The 18,053-nt window shown below is 45.9% G+C and overlaps 2 protein-coding genes across 6 annotated transcripts in view; one reads left to right on the top strand and one right to left on the bottom strand.

The window, feature by feature from the left end:
• BRF1 (BRF1 general transcription factor IIIB subunit) overlaps positions 1-18,053 on the bottom strand; it is a 1,136,639-nt gene that overhangs the window by 501,042 nt on the left and 617,544 nt on the right. The window lies entirely within an intron of this gene.
• Positions 7,079-15,455, top strand: BTBD6 (BTB domain containing 6). Of its 4 annotated transcripts, none has more exons than XM_085626215.1 (5): positions 7,079-7,309; positions 9,651-9,909; positions 12,632-12,722; positions 12,931-13,049; positions 14,096-15,455. In XM_085626215.1, the coding sequence occupies exons 2-5, from the start codon at positions 9,728-9,730 to the stop codon at positions 15,126-15,128; spliced, it is 1,425 nt and encodes a 474-aa protein (XP_085482341.1). In that variant the 5' UTR covers positions 7,079-7,309; positions 9,651-9,727; the 3' UTR covers positions 15,129-15,455. The 4 variants fall into 4 exon arrangements, with proteins under 4 accessions (XP_085482341.1, XP_085482342.1, XP_085482340.1 ...); XM_085626214.1 differs by lacking the exon at positions 7,079-7,309 and adding an exon at positions 8,956-9,334; XM_085626216.1 differs by lacking the exon at positions 9,651-9,909 and having other exon boundaries at positions 7,190-7,309.

Raw genomic sequence — 18,053 nt, 5'->3', positions numbered from 1 at the left:
AAATGCCTATATTCCGCCAGATGCCTCTCACGATGCCTTCTTAAGTGAGGCATTCTCCTATATCAAAAAAGATGATGATGAAGAAACTCCACCACACATAATTTTGGTAGGGGGAATTGAATTGTAGAATTTCGACTTTTATATTAGATAGGTTTCGGGATAACGAAAAAGAGGAATCCAAGCAGATCCCAGAAGCTCTTTTTCCCCCCAAAATAAGAACTAATAAGAGAGGGAAAATGTTTGCGGTTGAATTGAAAAAGGTTGATGGTGTTATAGTAAATGGGAGACTTCCTTCTGATGCACAAGCAGCTTTTACATTAAAACTTCTAGGTGAGAGTTAATTTTGGACTACATGGTGGAGGGAAGCGTTTCTTTTGTCTTGCTGTGAGACTTAAAGGTTTCTGATTCCTTTTTTTAGTGATCATAAGCTATTAACTCTCCTTATGAATTTTAATTTGTCTCCTCTTGACCCTTGGGTATTAGATGATGAGTCTGTTAGCTTTGGTAAGAAAACAGGGAGATGCCATTGGGATAACAGGGCTATTCTAGGCCTCAATGGCATCCTAGAGGCTACTTTAGAGAAGCTCCCCAATTGGGCAGGAAAAGTAATAGAAAGTTTTAATGCACTTATACAAGTAGCGGAAACTGCAAGATATGTGAACCGAAGGAAATGTTTTAATGGGGTCTCCAATCCCTTCTTTCGTTAAATTATCAAATAAATACTCTAGTCAGGGAACAGTATCTGAACTATATCTCTGAAAGATATAGAATTAAAAGGAGGAGGAATCGGGTAAAGGCCAGATTAAGAAGGGAGAAGGAAGACAGTATCAGGAAAAAACTTAGGGAAGCAGTTTCAAAAGGCCAGATAAGGGCATTTTGGTCTCTAGAGGCGGAGGGTTGTGGAGCCAGAGCTCAATCACTCCCTGTCGCTATTGAATATAAATTGGTTAGTTTTACTCAGGGACTCTATGCAAAAAATGAGGGCGCAATTAAGTACCCTATGTTAAAGGAAGGCTATAACTTGTAGGGATTGCCTCCTGAAAATGAAATGGTGATCAGGGAAATGAGTACTTCAGAGGCAATGGGCACCGATGAAATACCAATCACGGTCATAAAACAAAATAGTACACTTTGGCGTAAAATCCTTTGCCCAGTTTTTAAGCACTGTTATGAAAGAAAAATGGTTCTCCTCTCCAGGAATGGAAGTATCATAGTTCCACTATTTAAGAAAGGAGACTGTGGCCTTCTTCAAGACTATCGTCAGATTGCACTTCTTGAAGCGATGGGTAAAGTCTTCGCTAAATGCCTCTTGACCCAAATTAGCGATGGGGCAGATGCCGATACTATTTTACCTATCAAGCAAACTGGATTTAGGACTTAACACGGAACGATTTATAATTTGATCGCCCTCCAGGTAATAAATGAAAAATATGTTAAAATTAGAGGAGGAATGGTGTATACTGCTTTTATTGACTTCTCCAGAGCCATCAACAAAGTAGATTGCCCTTTCCTGTGGACTAAGCTTTTAAACTTGGGCATGCCGAGCACACTTTTGGAGTTAGTTTGTGCCCTCCATCCCGATACCTGGTGTAGAGTTTTAGTGGGGGAGACCGAGGTCTTTCGCCAGCTATCCCCACTGCAAATGGATTTAAACAAGGATGCTTAATGACACCCCTGCTCTTTTCCCTATATATTTCAGATCTCCCTGATTATCTGGCCCAAAGTGAGGGCATTGCATCAGCAATTGGGGGAAATCGATTGCGTGTCTACTCTATGCAGACAACATAATTACCTTTGATTTGACCCCTAAGGGATTAAATAGTTGTCTGCAAGCACCCAAACAATTCTCTGAGGCTCACCATCTAAAGATCAATATATCAAAAAGTAAAATTATGTGCATGCATGGGCGAAAGAAGTCACAATATTTAAACTTTATATGGTTTGTAGGTGGACAAAAATTGGAACTTGTAAAATCATATACCTTTCTAGGAAAAATAGTGTGTGGCAACCTAAGCGATAAAGCCCATATAGAAAATATCTAAAGCCACCACTCAGGGGAAAAGCTTGGAATCCCTTTACAGGTCTACCGGGAGAAGACATTTTACACCTTTATTGGAGGTCTTTCGTGCAAAATTCCCTGCCTCCTTGCTGTATGGTATCAAATCAAATCAAATAAACTTTATTCGGTTTCACATAGATAAAACCATAAAAGTTGCAAGAGAACCAAATTACATTAAAAACATGTTTCCATGCAATAACAAACACGGTACAATGTGATAAGAATCTATTGCACAACCTCCCATATTAACCTCTAGCAATATAGTGCACAATGCAGAGTCAAGCTGTATCCCCCTTAGATTAATACTGCTCTACCAGGATATTCTGATCCTCATAGACTTGTATCTCCTTTGTGGATCCTCAATCAAATAGCTGGATATCCAAACAAGCGCTAGTTGTCACAGTGGATTTTAAGTAGCCAACAATGAAAAATATACAATCCACCTTCAACAGTTGGAGATACAGGAGAGCTGGACGAGCCTGATTATAATTCATCCTCTTTAAAATAGGGACTAAAAAGTACCTGCGAGGAACCGCAAAGAATTTACAGAAAAACATAAAATGTAGCAAATCCTGTGGAGACTGTCCGTCGCAGCCACAGGGTGCTAACAATTGACCTCTTCCGCACCCTCTTAGACTGGCAAGCAGGAGGTGAAAAAGATCCAGGCGAAACCTGGTCAATAAAAACCGCTCATAGTTTGATAAAGACCCCAGAAGATAAGGCTCGGTAGATGGCGTTGTTTTGAGCATTAAAAATGTGCGGACACTCAATTTCCACAATTCCCGCTTATCCCTTTCCAGTTTCCTTAAACTAATGAAGGATTCCCTAATTATCTCCACGTTCTTTTTTACAATAGTTTCGGGATTGGAATATAAGTCAACACGCCCTAACTCTTCGAAGCTACTTTTGATGTATTTAAGTCACGGTATTCGGGACGCGTTGTCAAGGGACATGCACTCTTTTAAAATCAGGTGGCTAAGAGTTAATTCTTTATTTATCCAACACTTTAGCCAGAACACAAGGGGGCGCAGTGCCAGATTGTCACATAAATAGGGCACCCCCAGTTCCTCATGGACCACCAGGTTAGACAGACAACACGGAACACACAGCAGGAGCTTCAAAAAAGTGTTCTCAACCACCTGTAGTGAGTCTGTGGCGGTATGCCCCCAAATTTCGCTTTCGTAACTGGCTATAGCAACACTTTTTGCTTGGTACACTTTCAGCATAGCTGCAATTGGTCTCTTACCAAATTTAGAAGCGAAGTTAAAAATGGCTGCATTCACCCGGGCCAGATCCCCCTTTTTCCTATGGATTAATGGCCCCCATTTTATTTGCTCATCCATTAAGACCCCTAGGTAAGAAAAAACATCAGTGCGGGGGACTTTGGCGAGCCTACTCTAAATTGAAAACTTATTTTAGGGCGAGTCCACAACTGCATGGTATCAAATTGATCGATGTAGGGAAATGGGGCTTTTTGATCGTAACGGAAGGCTGAATTCTAAAAAGTCTAGCCTCAGTTAATTTGGCATGTTCTGGGCCCACCCTCAGGCTACAATTTGGATTGAGAAGTACCTGGGCACAGGGCCTCACGAGGGTAGTGCGTTGGGCCTTGGGTTTGGCAAAGAGTGGTTATTGTACACTTAGGATCTGGCTTTGAAAAGAAATGTTATATGGTTTTAAAGAACGGGTCATTAATCATTAGAAACTTTGACTGCGATTGATTTTCTGCACTTAAACCAGTCCTTAATTTTTACTTTATCTCTGTATCAATTAAAAGCTATCCTGAAACAGGCCACTTGGGATACAAGTTTCTCTAGGGATATGGAAGCTTGTATTCCAAAGAAGGGTAACCATCCAGCTATTGATTCCTGCTTGATAAATAAAGTACAGGTTTAAATGTCTTGGAACTTGTTGCACAGTGCGCGCCGCTTTTGGTTACCATTGAGGCAGGGTATGATTCTTTTAAATCCTTTACTGGTGAAATGGTATGGTTCACCACTGATCTGTAATCTGTGCAATAACGGTCTCCAAGATGTTAATCATGCATTATTTATTTATCCAGCTTTTTTTTTGTGCTGACAGAAATAGATGAGACCAATATGTCTACAGCTATATATTCTCCCTGCCTCAGCAGTAGTAGAATCTCTTTATGACCCCCCCCCCCCCCCAACTAAACGTTTTGACATAGAATTTTTAATTTTTTTCATGTTTTTTAAATCTATATTAAGGCACATTAGATACGTAGGGAGTAGTTGTTAATATTTGTTTTATGTGTTGGCGATTTTACTTTTTATCTTGTGATGGTATTTCATGGTATGTAAAATATCTTATGTTATTTATCATCGATTTTTTTTAATTTTATTTGAGAGGTTTTATATAGCGCGAACATGACCCATCAGGGTATCAGAGCGCTGTACATGAAAGCAAGCAATTTAACTAGGAGAAGACTGAAGAATAGCCCAGGTCATGGGATGTACACAGCAGTATAAAATGCATCGTAGGACATTACAAAACAGTGCAGTAAACCGGAAGTACAGATTGTTTGGGTGATTTCAGGACTATTATTGCTGGTAGCTATTCAGGAACAACCCTTTCACTTCTTTTTTTTAATGTGGTCATTGAGGGGTTAGTTCTGATTTTGGGAGGAAGAGAGTTCCATATTCTTGGAGCAAGACCAGAGAAGGATTGGTTGCAAGTTCTCTTTTTGTGAAATTTTTTAGGCTTCAGCAGTAGATTATTCGAACTTCTTAGGGCTTTGTTCAAACCAGATAGTACAAGATTTTTTGCCAGGTGGACTGGAGTGTTGTAGCGTAGCGCTTTGTGTGTCAGGCAGGCTATCTTGAGATGAATCCTTGCTTTGAGAGGGAGCCACTTGAGTTGAATTAGGTCCGGCTTGATGTGATCGCGTTTTTTAGAACCGGTTATGAGTCTGGCAGCAGAGTTCAGGGTAGACCTTAAATGGGCCAGACGAGCTTTGGGAAGCCCAGCCGGGGTCACAATGCCATAATCCAAACGGGAGATAACAAGGGACTGGACTGCTAACTACAGATTATCAGGAGGCAAGAACGGTTTGTTGTCCTTAAAGTATTGAGCTGAGGATTGGCTCCTCTACTTTTGCACTGATGTGGTCTTTCATACTCAGGTGTTTGTCAAGTGGTATGCCTAAAGATCTAGTTGAATCCACAATATGTGGAGTGCAATTGAGGGCCGATAGCTGTCTTGAATCGGGGTAGGAGGATTGTGGGGGGCAATCAGTAGGAATTCTGTCTTTAGTGTATTTAGCATAAGGTGATTATGGGTTAGCCAATGTTGAGTTTTCACAAGGGTAACAGAGTTAACAGTTTTGATATCGTCAGGTGAAAAGATTTGTAGGTATATTTGAGCGTAGTCTACGTACATGTGATAATATATGTTTGAGCAGTTCAGAATTTCCGTTAATGGTGCCATGTACAGGTTGAAGAGTGTGGGCGATAGTGCAGATCCTTGAGGGACCGCAATTGAGACCGGGGTGTTGTTAGAAAGGGAATGGTTGACTTTGATTCTCTGTGATCTATTGTGTAGGAATGAGGCAAACCAATTTAAAACGGTGCCTGATAAGCCCATCCGTTTTTCGAGAAGATCAATCAGGTTATCATGTTTGACCGATCCAGAGGAGTAAGTAGGCAACTTTCATTTTGGTCAAAAAAATCTCAGAGCGTCATCAGTAATGTGTGTCAGAGCAGATTCGGTACTGTGACCCGCTCGGAAACCTGATTGGAATTGATCAAGGAGTTGAAAATGATCGATGTGATTACACAGTTGTGTGTGAACACATTTCTCAAGTAGTTTGGCTAGGGTCATGATATTGGAAATGGGCCTAAAGTAGTTAGGCTCATTTAAGTCTGCATTTGGCTTTTAAGGTATGGGGTTACTTGGCCAGTCTTGAGGCAATCAGGAATTCTGCCTTCAAGGAGAGATTCATGGACAATCTTGGACCATAGTGTGAGTATGGAAGGTATAAGATCTTTGAAAAGCTTGGCGGGCAGGGGATCCTTTTAAACTCTTGTACTAATGGCACAAAGGATACTTTGTACTTTATGATATGCTGCTATGTTTTTAACTGAAAACTCTTATTGTTTGATTCCATTTAGGAGTCTCTGATCTCGTGTTGGGGAGGAACATTCTTCTATATTTATTTTATATGCAAAACAAAATCTTTTTTTATGTGTTGGTGGTTTCGTGATTTATGTGGACCTCTTTGGAGTTCCGTAATCATAAATAAATAGACGTAAAAATGTTGTTTAATAAGATGTTCATCTAATATTTGGCTACAACATAAACTAATGTAATTGGTCAACAGTCTGGTGGGTATGTCCGGGACATTTTTGTATAGTGGGTGCAGCTCTGATTCTCTTCAAATGTCTGGTACTACTTAGTTGATTTTTGCCCACTTCCATGCACTTTCATGTCTTGCTCAGATATTTTTGTGGCCCTTTCAGGTGGAGAAACCTGGAGCCGCGTTAATCATGGAGGAGGGGGATCGCTGGACCAGTCCCTGCAAGAGTAGCCTGTCAGAAGGCGGGACTCCGTGAAAGTGGCTTGATTCAGCTTTGACCAACCCGCATCAAAGGCCTCTAACCCTCCAACACAGCCTACGCACGCTCTGCCCAAACACGGTCACAAAAAGACGTAAATTGAGAGCCTAGTGACTGCGGGACACACACTTTGCTGGGAGAGGTGGTTGGTGTCTTGGCCTACTTGTTTTTTTAAAGACAGAATAATTGTGGCCGATTCGGTTTTTAAGATACGATCTAACCTTACTCATAACAGTACCCTTTTCCTAACACGCAGTCCCTGCGGTGATGTCTGTGTGTCCTAGTTCCTTTCTGCAGCTCTATGTTCTCATGCAGTAATACAAAGAGGGTGTTTGCGCAGACGCGTGCTGTGGGCAGGCAGGCTTGGATATTTCCCAGTAGTTCCTCTAAGCAGGAAAGCTAATTTCATTCCCCGTCGTTTCGCTCAGCAACAAAGCTCCGTGCCAGATGCAGCTGGGGAGAAAGGCTTTGCGGCTCCAGACGCTGGTCCATTGGGAGGCAGCGCCCTCTGCGGGCCATGAGCTGCATAACAGGCAGAGCAGAAACAGGATATGTACATAGGACCCGCCCCCTCCGTGCCAGTTCCACAATCATGGCTTCCCACTGGACGGAGGACGACTCTGCACTGCAAACTTCAGCGGCCGCGATCCCCTGGGAGAAGGCCCGGTAGCGTCCGGTAGGTACCGCTACAGATAATAGACGCTGCGGCGGGGGCGTGTAGCGAGCGGCTTGGGATGGGGTCCTCTTGTTCAGCTGGCAGAACGTTAAGGCGAGCTGTAGGCACAACGACAACAAACCCTGCAAGCCTGAGCGCTGCCGGCGCGGCTGGCGCACCGCTCGCTGCACCGACTGCACGAGTATCCTTCCAGGCAGTGGCTGTTAATCTGTCCCCGATTACAGCCCAGTGGTTCCCATCCCTGACCAATTACAGTGCTAAAACGCACTCGTGGTTCATGCACAAGCTGCGGGGCAAAGGGGCGGATGCTGCTCGGGTAGGGCTTCCCGTTGGACCTTCGATTTTCGTCTAAACGTACCCATCCTCCATGCACCGGATGAGCGTGCTCAAGGAGGTGTGCGGGTGGAGGAGGGGTAGCTGTGCGTCTTTGCTGTGTTTACATTTCCCACGCAGTGGGAGAGCTATAGGCAGCAGAGATGCAGCCCATACGTTGTACCGTACTTATGTCCTGCTGTGCATTCAGGTCCGCGAGGAGCGAACACCTGCGCCCACAGAAAGGTGCAACCCACTGCGCTTCCCCATTCAGAGTACATACAGTTCTGTGCCGATCTAGTTGGACTGTGTTGCAGTCGTTGAACCCTTGGCAGGAGAAAACTGAGGAGGAGGGAGCCTGACGGGACTAAGAAAGACGTATTGTTTCCACATGAGTTTCCCCCACCCTCGTCCGTTCTCTTCATACGGGACGGTCCGCTCTGCGGAAGTACAGACAGAGCAAGTATAGAGTGAAAGAAAGATTACTTAAAGCGAGGGGATGGAGAGAAAGGGAACGTGTAGATAGAGGGAAGAAGCTACTAGGTAATTAGTTGGAATTGTGACAGATGAGAGGAGAATGAAGAGGGAGCGAGGAAGGAAAAGCAGGGCCAGACACAGCGATCCACTGGACAGTGAACGCAGAAGTTAACGCCCAGGGCGCAGCTGTAAGGATGCAAGAGTGAACGAATGTGCACCGCGTTAGTCTACCAATACCAAAGCAGTGGCAGCCAGACACGGTAGAAAGCGAGACGGGCCCATCAATGTGCGGGCAGGCGCACAGTCAACTGTAATACTTGGGAGGGGGAGCTGTGTCTGGGCACAAAACTGTGAAAAATAGCTAAGGCAGTGCTTAGCGAACCGTATCCGGGCGTGTACCACACACACTGGGATGGACGGTGGTACCACACGGTGCCTGCCTCGGTGCCTGCCACAGCACTATGGGGACGCACTGGGCTTGCTGTAATTAGCAGAACATTTATGGGACGTGGGAGAGGGGACTTGAGAGGTCACACAAGAGATGACGGGGGATAGGTTGGGTGGTTTGTTCACAGTGCATATAGGTAGAAATGGGAAGCAGGGGAGCTGCACGTTGTAGTACCGAGGGGTAGAGAGGGAGGAGGTGGGATTGCAAAGTTGACATAGCAGAGGAGCCGGGCAAACGAGGTGCCGTTGCGCACAGCCACTTAACCACGTAGTACCTCGGTGGATGTGGGAGGGCACTTCAGGGGCTCCAGAGTTCACAGTACCGGGGAGGCAGGCACCGAATGAGGCGGAGCCACGCCCCTCCCGGTGGGCTGTATTGCCAGGGCGGGTCTGACTCCTCACACGTACACAGGGGGCGGGGAAGAGGCGGCGCCAGAGCCTGGCTCAGGGCTTCCCATCACGGCTACTTCTCACAACAACAAAGCGACTGCGCTTCAGAGCACGGGGATCGTCCAGTGCTACAGGAGAGGACACAGGGACCTGGTGCTTACTTTAAAACGCAAAAACATTTTGGGGGGGTTCGTTCTGGCTCTCGGTATTGGGTACCTCAGAGGGATGTGCTGGAGCAGGAAAGAGGGGCACTGCAGGCGGACCTTGCACTGGAGTGGCCCCCATCGGGAAGTTTAAAAACAAATGCAGTCCTTCCGAGGAGGAGTCGCGGGGTGCAGGATGCGGCTCTAAGAACTTGTCCCGGGGACCGAAGGCTGCTGGGAACAGTCCGTTATAGCGGTAATTAGCCTTTCGACATCCACTAATTCCGCAGGAGGTTCTTAACGCCGCCCTGCTGATGGAGCAGTGCCCGCTGGCATCACGCCCACATCACAGGAGCAGTGGGGGAGACGCGCCAGGCACGGAGGCCACTCCTGGCCCCTGATCAATGAGTACTGGGGCCTGGGTAAGGAGCGCGGCTTCTCGGGGCTGAACCCGGGGCAGGGACCGCCGCAGAGCCGGCCGCTGCTACTCTGGGAACGCGTTCCTCCGATGCCACCTGGGTGCCTCCATGGCCGGGTCATGAAGTGTCTGACTTTCCTCCTTCTGCTTCCAGAGACCCTGAAAAAATCCCGGCGGACCGTTCGGGCCGGCGCCAAGGCCGCGGCATGCTCTGAGCCCGTGCCCGGGAAGATGGCTGCAGAACTGTACCCGACACACACCCTGCTAGACAACAGCAACAACACTGCCAACAGCAAGAAGAACTGCCTGCACCTGCAGCAGGCCGCCCCGCCGCAGCCCCCGGAGAGCAACCTCAATAACAACCACCCAGAAGGCGGCACCTGGCAGTGTTTCCATCCCACCCTGAGGGAGAGGTAAGTTCAGAGCGCTCTCACCCTTTGTTACTTTATGAGAATGACCACCCAACCCATCAGAAGACTTTAGGGTCGGCTGTGCCAACACCCCTCCCCAAGGATAGATCTTGGTAGACACACATCTGATCAGATAAGAGGTTTTAAGGCCAAAGTACGTGGAACTAGGGTGGGGGGCTGGTTGCTTCCAGCGCTCCCCAGAGTTAGAGGCAATGAAGGACCACCCAGTGTGTGCATCCGATCGGGAGCACCAATGCTTCACACACCCCCACTGGAGCGGCAGATGCAAGAGCCCTTACATACAGCACCTACCGCAGCAACAACAGAGAGCTGCGCAGGCCACTAGCTTTAGTGAGGGCACCACGCACTTTCGCCATCCACAAAACAAGATGGCTGGGCTGCCCTGTCCCAGATTTACTCACTCCATCTATAAGAAACTGGTGCGAAGCCCATGGGCCTACCACATAGCGGCCAGTACCAGGGTCCCAAGTTCATGCAGATAGTTGTGTCCACACTAGTAGTCACTCCCCGTGTAACACAATACCTGGAGAGTAGATGACGGCGCCCATCGAAGTATACCATCTGATTTACACGCATTAGAGATACAGGCCCGCCATGACAGGTTGCACATCAGCCTGATCACCCCTCCCTCCCCCCACATTCAAGTTCCGCTAGTGCTAAACGCCAACTCATTAACTTCTACTTTTCCACACTCGAGTAGGACACAAGCCAGTTACACACAGCCGACACTATAAACCATACATTATCACAAGCATACTCTTCAGATGTGCCATGCTCCTACCCAGACCACTTGCACTGGACATAAACTGCGGTGTCAAGTGAGCAGTTCAACTGCTGGCTAGGAGCGATCGGTTCCAGCCAGCCCTGCCCCTCTCCCACCCTACTGTCCATGCCAGATAGGAAGCTGCCCAGCCTTGTGAGCGGCTGTGCCCATACCAGGTAGGCTGGTGCTTCCTGTTTTGCCCTCAGGGGTCCCTGCCGCCCCTTACCAGTAGGCTATCGCGATTCTGGCCCTCCAGAGGTCGCTGTCACAGTAGAGTCCTTCTGAGCACACTGGTGATCCGCCACACTGGTGATCCGCCACACTGCCCATCCCACTCCACTGGTGGATTTTCCATCGGAAACCAGTTTGATGACTCCCTTGCAAACCTGCTTTATAAGTCTGTATCAGTATGGTCTTCATAGGTTTTCTCCCCAAATAAAAGTTCACATTACCCAGTGAGGCTTATTCCTGGTGCTCATCTGCCCTGCGTGTTACTTTGACACGGCGTTGTTGGGAAACACCACAGCAACAAACACTGCTGACCGACGATTTGTCCTCCCGAACGTATACAATGTTAGATCTTTCAGTATGGTTTGGGAATTTGGTATACTATAACAAGTGTCTTCTTTTCCTATCCTTTAGCAACACTAGAACCGTGGGGGAAAAAACTCTTTAGAGAGTGCATACATGGGAATCTTCATTTGACTTATGTCAATTGTAATGAAGAGCTGGAAATAAATGCCATTCGCTGTGTGCTGCTGGCACATGTCGCGCTTAGTTTGTTGGCCTTTAGTTGACAGACTGTCAGTGACTGGGAGGCGGGCGGGCGGGCGGGCGTTGTTGCACAAATACCTCCTTCACCCCCGTCCCGCCAATTATGTTTTTCCATGTATTGATTATGTGAACTCAGAGGCAACATGGCCATCAGACGAAGGGTCTTTTCTGGTTTCCAATGGGCGGGCTTTGATTTTTATAGTTCAGAAAGAACTGTATTCTATAAGATAGAAGAATGTGTTTCAGTACAATGCTAGTACGCTTGGGCTTCAGAGTAACTCAAATGTCACTAAGTTCTTTGCGCGCCCCCCCAGGCCTGTTCTTGCAAATCATTTTTCCCAATGTCAAACGGCCCGGCAGCTCCCCCTCTGCAGGTGTTTCAGAAGTCTAAGCCATCACCTACATTGGTGCAGTGTACACCACTTATTCCTGCCTCTGTCCGATCTAATATTTGAACTCCTTACTGAAGGGCTATATATGACTAGAGTGCTATAAAGCGCTACAAATGAGACGAAAATACACTGCCATCAGCAGACCTTAACAGCAGTCTGTAAAAACATACCGATCCGGACTGCTACTGCATTCCTGATTGGTCTGCGAAATGTAACCAATAGCGAGCCACGCCCTCCATTACTCATCATGCTAGAGAGTAGCCGGCCCTTGTTATGGACAAACTGATTGCATCACGCTACCACACCCACAGCACGAATAGCTGGTGTGCAGCCGGGAATAGATTCCGAGGGGCGAGCCTGCACACACCCAGAAAGAAGCGTGCCCACGTTCCTCCCAGGCGGTGCCAGGCTCCAGTATCAATGGAGCCCGGGCATTCGCCGATTAACGATTCTGGGAGGCGCTGTTGGATGCTAACAACATGTCCACCAGTTGCACGTGAGGACGCGCCTGTATGTCGCGAGCACGGTTTAGTTTAGAAATTACGAGGTCACCTTGGACAGTTGCCTGGTTTCCTCCCAGCGATGACTGAAACCTGTGTTTGTGTGTTGGGCAACTGCTGGGAAATCGTTTTTAAGAGGACTGCTTGTTAAGTACCGGATACTATTCACCTGATGAAAAGGGTCTTGGGCTAGAAATCACTTTAATTTTTTTTTTTTTTTTTTTTTAGAGTTCACGACTGTAGTACACATTTAACAGTATTTCGTTCTCTTCTAGGAATGCACTGATGTTCAACAACGAACTGATGGCCGACGTCCATTTTATCGTGGGACCCCCAGGGGCGTCCAAGAAAGTTCCTGCGCACAAGGTTTGTGAAGCTTGAGTGCCAGGGATACTTGTAATATGTTCAGTATTAGCACTTGTGTGATTTCACATTGGTTTTGCAGTGTACCACAACAAGTACCAGTTTAAAGCAGCGTTGTATTACATTTTTCGTGAATACATATGCGCCTGTAGATTTTAAGACTGAAATTCCATTGACCAATATCAATTGTATCGTCACTTGTGTTTTGTAGTATGTGCTGGCGGTTGGAAGCTCGGTTTTCTACGCTATGTTTTATGGTGATCTTGCGGAAGTCAAGTCCGAGATCCACATACCCGACGTCGAACCTGCGGCCTTTCTAATTCTATTAAAGTAAGTGGTCATTCTAGGCTTGCAGCGAGCACGAAGGAAGAGCTCATGAAATATGCATTATTTTATATACAGTATTTATGGCGCAGACCGAGCCCTCCTGCAGCTCTGATAGTTTCAAATGGTTTCACAGTCAGTGAACCATGCAAGCTTACCCTAATGGCTTTGACATTTAAAAATGCAAGCAGATCACGTGTTTACTCCTGCAGCAAGTTTTTTTTTTTATTAAACAAAAGCCCATGATGGCTAATTAGGAAATATGAAAAAATCTGTGTTGCGTGAAAAGACTATTGGCCGTGGGCTAGCCCAGCCTAAATTAGGCTTTGAGTAAACCATTTAATTTAATAAGACTATGATCTCAGTAAACACAATATAGTCCAAACTCAATAATACTCATATCATATGTCTAATAACGTTCAAATAATAGTCTTCCTAATTATCTAGTGCTGCCCTTTAAATACTCAATCTGGAGATGGAACCTGCCATCTCCTTCTGTACTGTCCTCCTACAGTCCCTGTGCACATATCTTTTCGTGCTCTAGTCTCCCACCACCACCTCACTATCTACAACCCCAAACCTGGGCACCCACCCCCCATTTGCTAAAAACTTAAGCATTCAGAAGGCACTTGGATCTGGGATCCCACCATCCCCGGTTTCCCCTTGTGCCTCCCTCGTCCACACACCTTACTTCCCCACCTACATTACAAGTCTTAATTTTCACCTTGCCTTATCATTCTGTCCCTTTCAGCTCAAATGCAGTTTGGTCTAGTATTCTCGGTGTTCTCTCCTCTACTTTGGGCCCTACTTATACCTCCCTCTCTACATCTTCTATGCACCCCTTAACCTAGCTGGAACCACCATTACTACCTACATGGTCAACGAGCGATCGCATGCATTAGTTCCAGGCGCTTTTATTGATTATCTGGATATATTGCTTGTTAATTGAAATTTGTGATCCTAGTCGCCACAGTTTGTTTCAATGTAAAGAGAAACCTTTCTGGTGGATTGACAGTATAAAAAAAATTAATTGATGTGTTTTTCTTTCCTAGGTACATGTACAGCGACGAGATTGACCTGGAAGCAGACACTGTGCTCGCAACTCTGTATGCAGCCAAGAAGTATATCGTGCCTGCCCTTGCCAAGGCGTGTGTCAACTTCCTGGAGACTAGTCTGGAGGCTAAGAACGCTTGTGTGCTGCTGTCCCAGAGCAGACTTTTCGAGGAGCCGGAGTTGACTCAGCGGTGTTGGGAAGTCATTGATGCGCAGGCAGAACTGGCGCTAAAATCTGAAGGCTTTTGTGAAATAGATCTACAGACCCTGGAGATCATAGTTACGCGGGAAACACTGAACACAAAAGAGGTTGTAGTTTTTGAGGCCGTCCTGAACTGGGCGGATGCGGAATGTAAGAGACAAGGGTTGCCAGTTACATCAAGGAACAAGAGGAACGTACTGGGGAAATCTTTGTATTTGGTACGGATTCCAACCATGACCTTGGAGGAGTTTGCTGATGGGGCAGCTCAATCGGATATCCTAACCTTGGAAGAAACACACAACATCTTCTTGTGGTACACTGCCGCCAACAAACCCCAGCTGGAGTTTCCGCTCATAAAAAGAAAAGGACTGGTGCCTCAGCGATGTCACAGATTTCAGTCGTCGGCCTACCGCAGTAACCAATGGCGGTACCGAGGCCGATGTGACAGCATCCAATTTGCCGTAGATAAAAGGATATTTATAGCAGGACTTGGACTATATGGCTCAAGCTGTGGTAAAGCGGAGTATAGTGTGAAGATAGAACTGAAGCGACAAGGGGCCGTACTTGCACAGAACCTGACCAAATTTATTTCGGATGGCTCGAGTAACACGTTCTCGGTCTGGTTCGAGCACCCGGTGCAGGTGGAGCAGGACACGTTCTACAATGTGAGCGCCATCTTGGATGGCAATGAACTCAGCTATTTTGGGCAGGAGGGCATGACGGAGGTGCAGTGTGGGAAAGTGACATTCCAGTTCCAGTGCTCTTCCGACAGTACCAATGGCACGGGGGTACAAGGCGGCCAGATCCCGGAACTCATTTTCTATGCATGACGCATTTCACCGGACTGCGTTTCATTACTGCGAAGCACATTAGAGGGACTTTGTTTCAAAGCACTCTTAGGCAGTATGGAATGTTACACTGTGTAGCTGTCCACAACAGTGAAGAAATGCCCTAGAACCTAATCTTATTTTATTTATTTGTAAGCTATTTCACTTAATTATTGAATTTGCACCACATGGTGGAATGTTAAAGCTGCACGCAACGTGCATTTATTTTGTATATAAATAACTTGTACAAGAAACTAAATGCAGCTGACTCTCAGAATTTTCAGAGAACAGCTTATGAATGAGATAAAACCTTTTTTGCTCATAAACCTGTGCATTTGGTCACTGCTGGTCATTTTGTAAGATGTCTATTTTACTTCATGAAGTTATGTCTTGGTGGCATGATTAATTTGATGAAAGTAAGCAAGTACTGCAGTGCTCTTTCAGCATTAAGGCCTTATTTTACCAAGGCAATCTTAAATGGAGTTTTTGGAAGGAAACCGCACTTAAACTAAGAAGGTGCTACACTAACATTTTTGTGGCTCTACAAGTGGAACTAGTCAGATAATTTGTGTTTAACATCACATCTTATGCAGATGGTACCCGCGTTAATGTCTCCATCTTGAAAGACCACCACTACTCAAATCAACTTCAACAAGCTGTACATCTACAGTGGTAGAGTGGATGTCAAATAACAGCCGTAAGCTAAACGGGGAGAATACGGAGGTATTTTTGGGCAACCAACCCGTGTTTTGGTCACGCAGGTGCTAGCCTGCTAAACTTGGTGAGGTGTCTTTCACAGGGGTATGCTCTGCTAGAAACTTGGTTGTGCTGTTGGATAACAAACTTGCCTTCACTGTGCGCATCACTTAAATCATGCCTACTTTTTTCTTTGTCCTCCGAGTACTAAAAAAATATTCTCCCACTATCATCTTGTAAAAGTTATGCAGGCTCGTTTCACCTCTCCTCGATTATGCCAACTCTCTACTACAGGGTCTTCCTGACAATCTGATCAACAGGCGGCAGATATTTCAGAATGCAGTTGAGAAACTCATGTTGTATGTATTTGTAATGCGCACACTATCATCCTCGAGGGTATCCTAGGTCACACATGCCTGGCTTAGGGAAGTGGTTATTCGAAAAGCCTGGTCTTATGCTTCTTGGTGAACTCAGGAAGAGTGGAGGTTCTGATATGTATTGGAAAATTGCTCCACACGCTAAGAGGGATGTATGAGAAGGTCTGGCCTCTGGATCTGTTTTCTCTATATTTGTGGGATGCGTGTGAGTATGAGACCATCAGAGAAGATGTGTCTGGGGCGTTGGTGGAAAGTGATGCATTTGTTCCTGTAGGCAGGGCTTGTGTTGTGTAGAGCTTTAAATATCTGAGAAGTTTGAGCTATGCATGTTTGTGTATTGGGAACCTGTGAAGTTCTCTGGGTGTGGTGTGTGGGCGGATTGGTTTGGGTGCCAAGTACTGGGCGGTTTGTAGTCTTCTGGTGAGTTGCTTGGTGATTCCTGCATATAGGCTGTTTTGGTTGTCCAGCTTTCTGGTGACAAGGGTGTGAGTCCAGCATTTAAGTCCATTAAACATCACCTACACTCCCTACACTGGTTTCCACTACAGAAATGGCATCTTTAAGATGCTCTGTATCACTCAGAGTGCTCCACAATCAAGGGCCTCTGTACATTAGACTGGTTCTCGTGGTCCCTGCCATTCGTTCTTACATGACTCTGGGCAGACAAGTTGGCAGGTCACGATCGCTCAGTCTCTTAACCTTGTCAAAAGCGCCAAGACACCGCAGCGCTCTATAAATCCTCATTCATCACATAGCCATGTCACAAGATGAGAAGCATCTTCCACGCACTGCAGGGGTTCGACTGGATTTTGCAGTGTTTGTGTTTTTTCATAGAATTGTCAAAAAAATGCTGAACCTGCATAATCGTCAGGTCTATAAAAAGTCAGGAAAACTGATTACAAAAAAAGTCAAAAGTTCTATCTAACTGTCTGGAAAAAATTATCTCATTTGCTCCGTATGAGTAACATCTACAGTTAAATATACATTTGTGCTTTCCTCTGTCCAAAAACTATAAATTTATGAGAGTTAAACCCCCGCATGAGTGTAGCCTCTTTCAATCTGTCAGAAACAAAATGGTGCATAAAGCCGGTACTTGTGTTAAATGTGTACTACCTAGCAGCCGTCTGACTGTATCAGAGATGGTAAGTTTCTGCTGTACTGGTATCATTGAAACTGCTTGTGTTTTCAGAGATGTCAATTTTCTCACCCCAGATCTTGATTTGCAATCGACAACACTTTGTTTTGTCCCCCAAATCATAGTTTTGCTTCTCGAGTTCTTCCCACTTCTCCTTTCATTGCACAATTGTCCAAGAGTAGCCATAGCATCACAAGGCCGCCTCCGATGCCAGGCTGCCTACAGATTAGAGACACAGCTAAGTCTGTAGCACGAATATCTACTCATTGGTGCCGACAATCTGGAACAGAGAAAGAGGAGACTTTCCTACTTTAACTTTTACTCCAAGTTTTCAAGTACCAACAATCTTTATCGGTGTCTTCATTGGGCAGGGCCTGCTTTACCATGCGGCCATGCATGTCTGTGCACTGGGACGTTATCTGACCCCTTCTGCCGAAGTTTTCCTGCTTAATGAGCATTCAGGAGCACTGTGTGTGACATCAACGCTCAGTGCCATTTTATTAAATTACTCTGACACTCTAAAAGTTTCAATCCTATTGAATTTTAACAGTAAACATTACTGGGACAATTGCTGCAATCACCCTAATGGCATTTAATAAAACTACAGAGAAGGAGGTAGGCTTGAGAAGCTCCGGCATGTAAAGTGGGAGGAAGGGTCTCATACATCTTCATTCACCTGCTTTCCTCCCCTCATCCACAAAAACTATTTAGTTACAGGCC

The sequence above is a fragment of the Triturus cristatus genome, chromosome 9, assembly GCF_964204655.1.
Source record: "Triturus cristatus chromosome 9, aTriCri1.1, whole genome shotgun sequence".
Taxonomy (NCBI): domain Eukaryota; kingdom Metazoa; phylum Chordata; class Amphibia; order Caudata; family Salamandridae; genus Triturus; species Triturus cristatus.
Note: the sequence above shows the minus strand (reverse complement) of the source record. Positions and strands in the feature narration are given on the sequence as shown.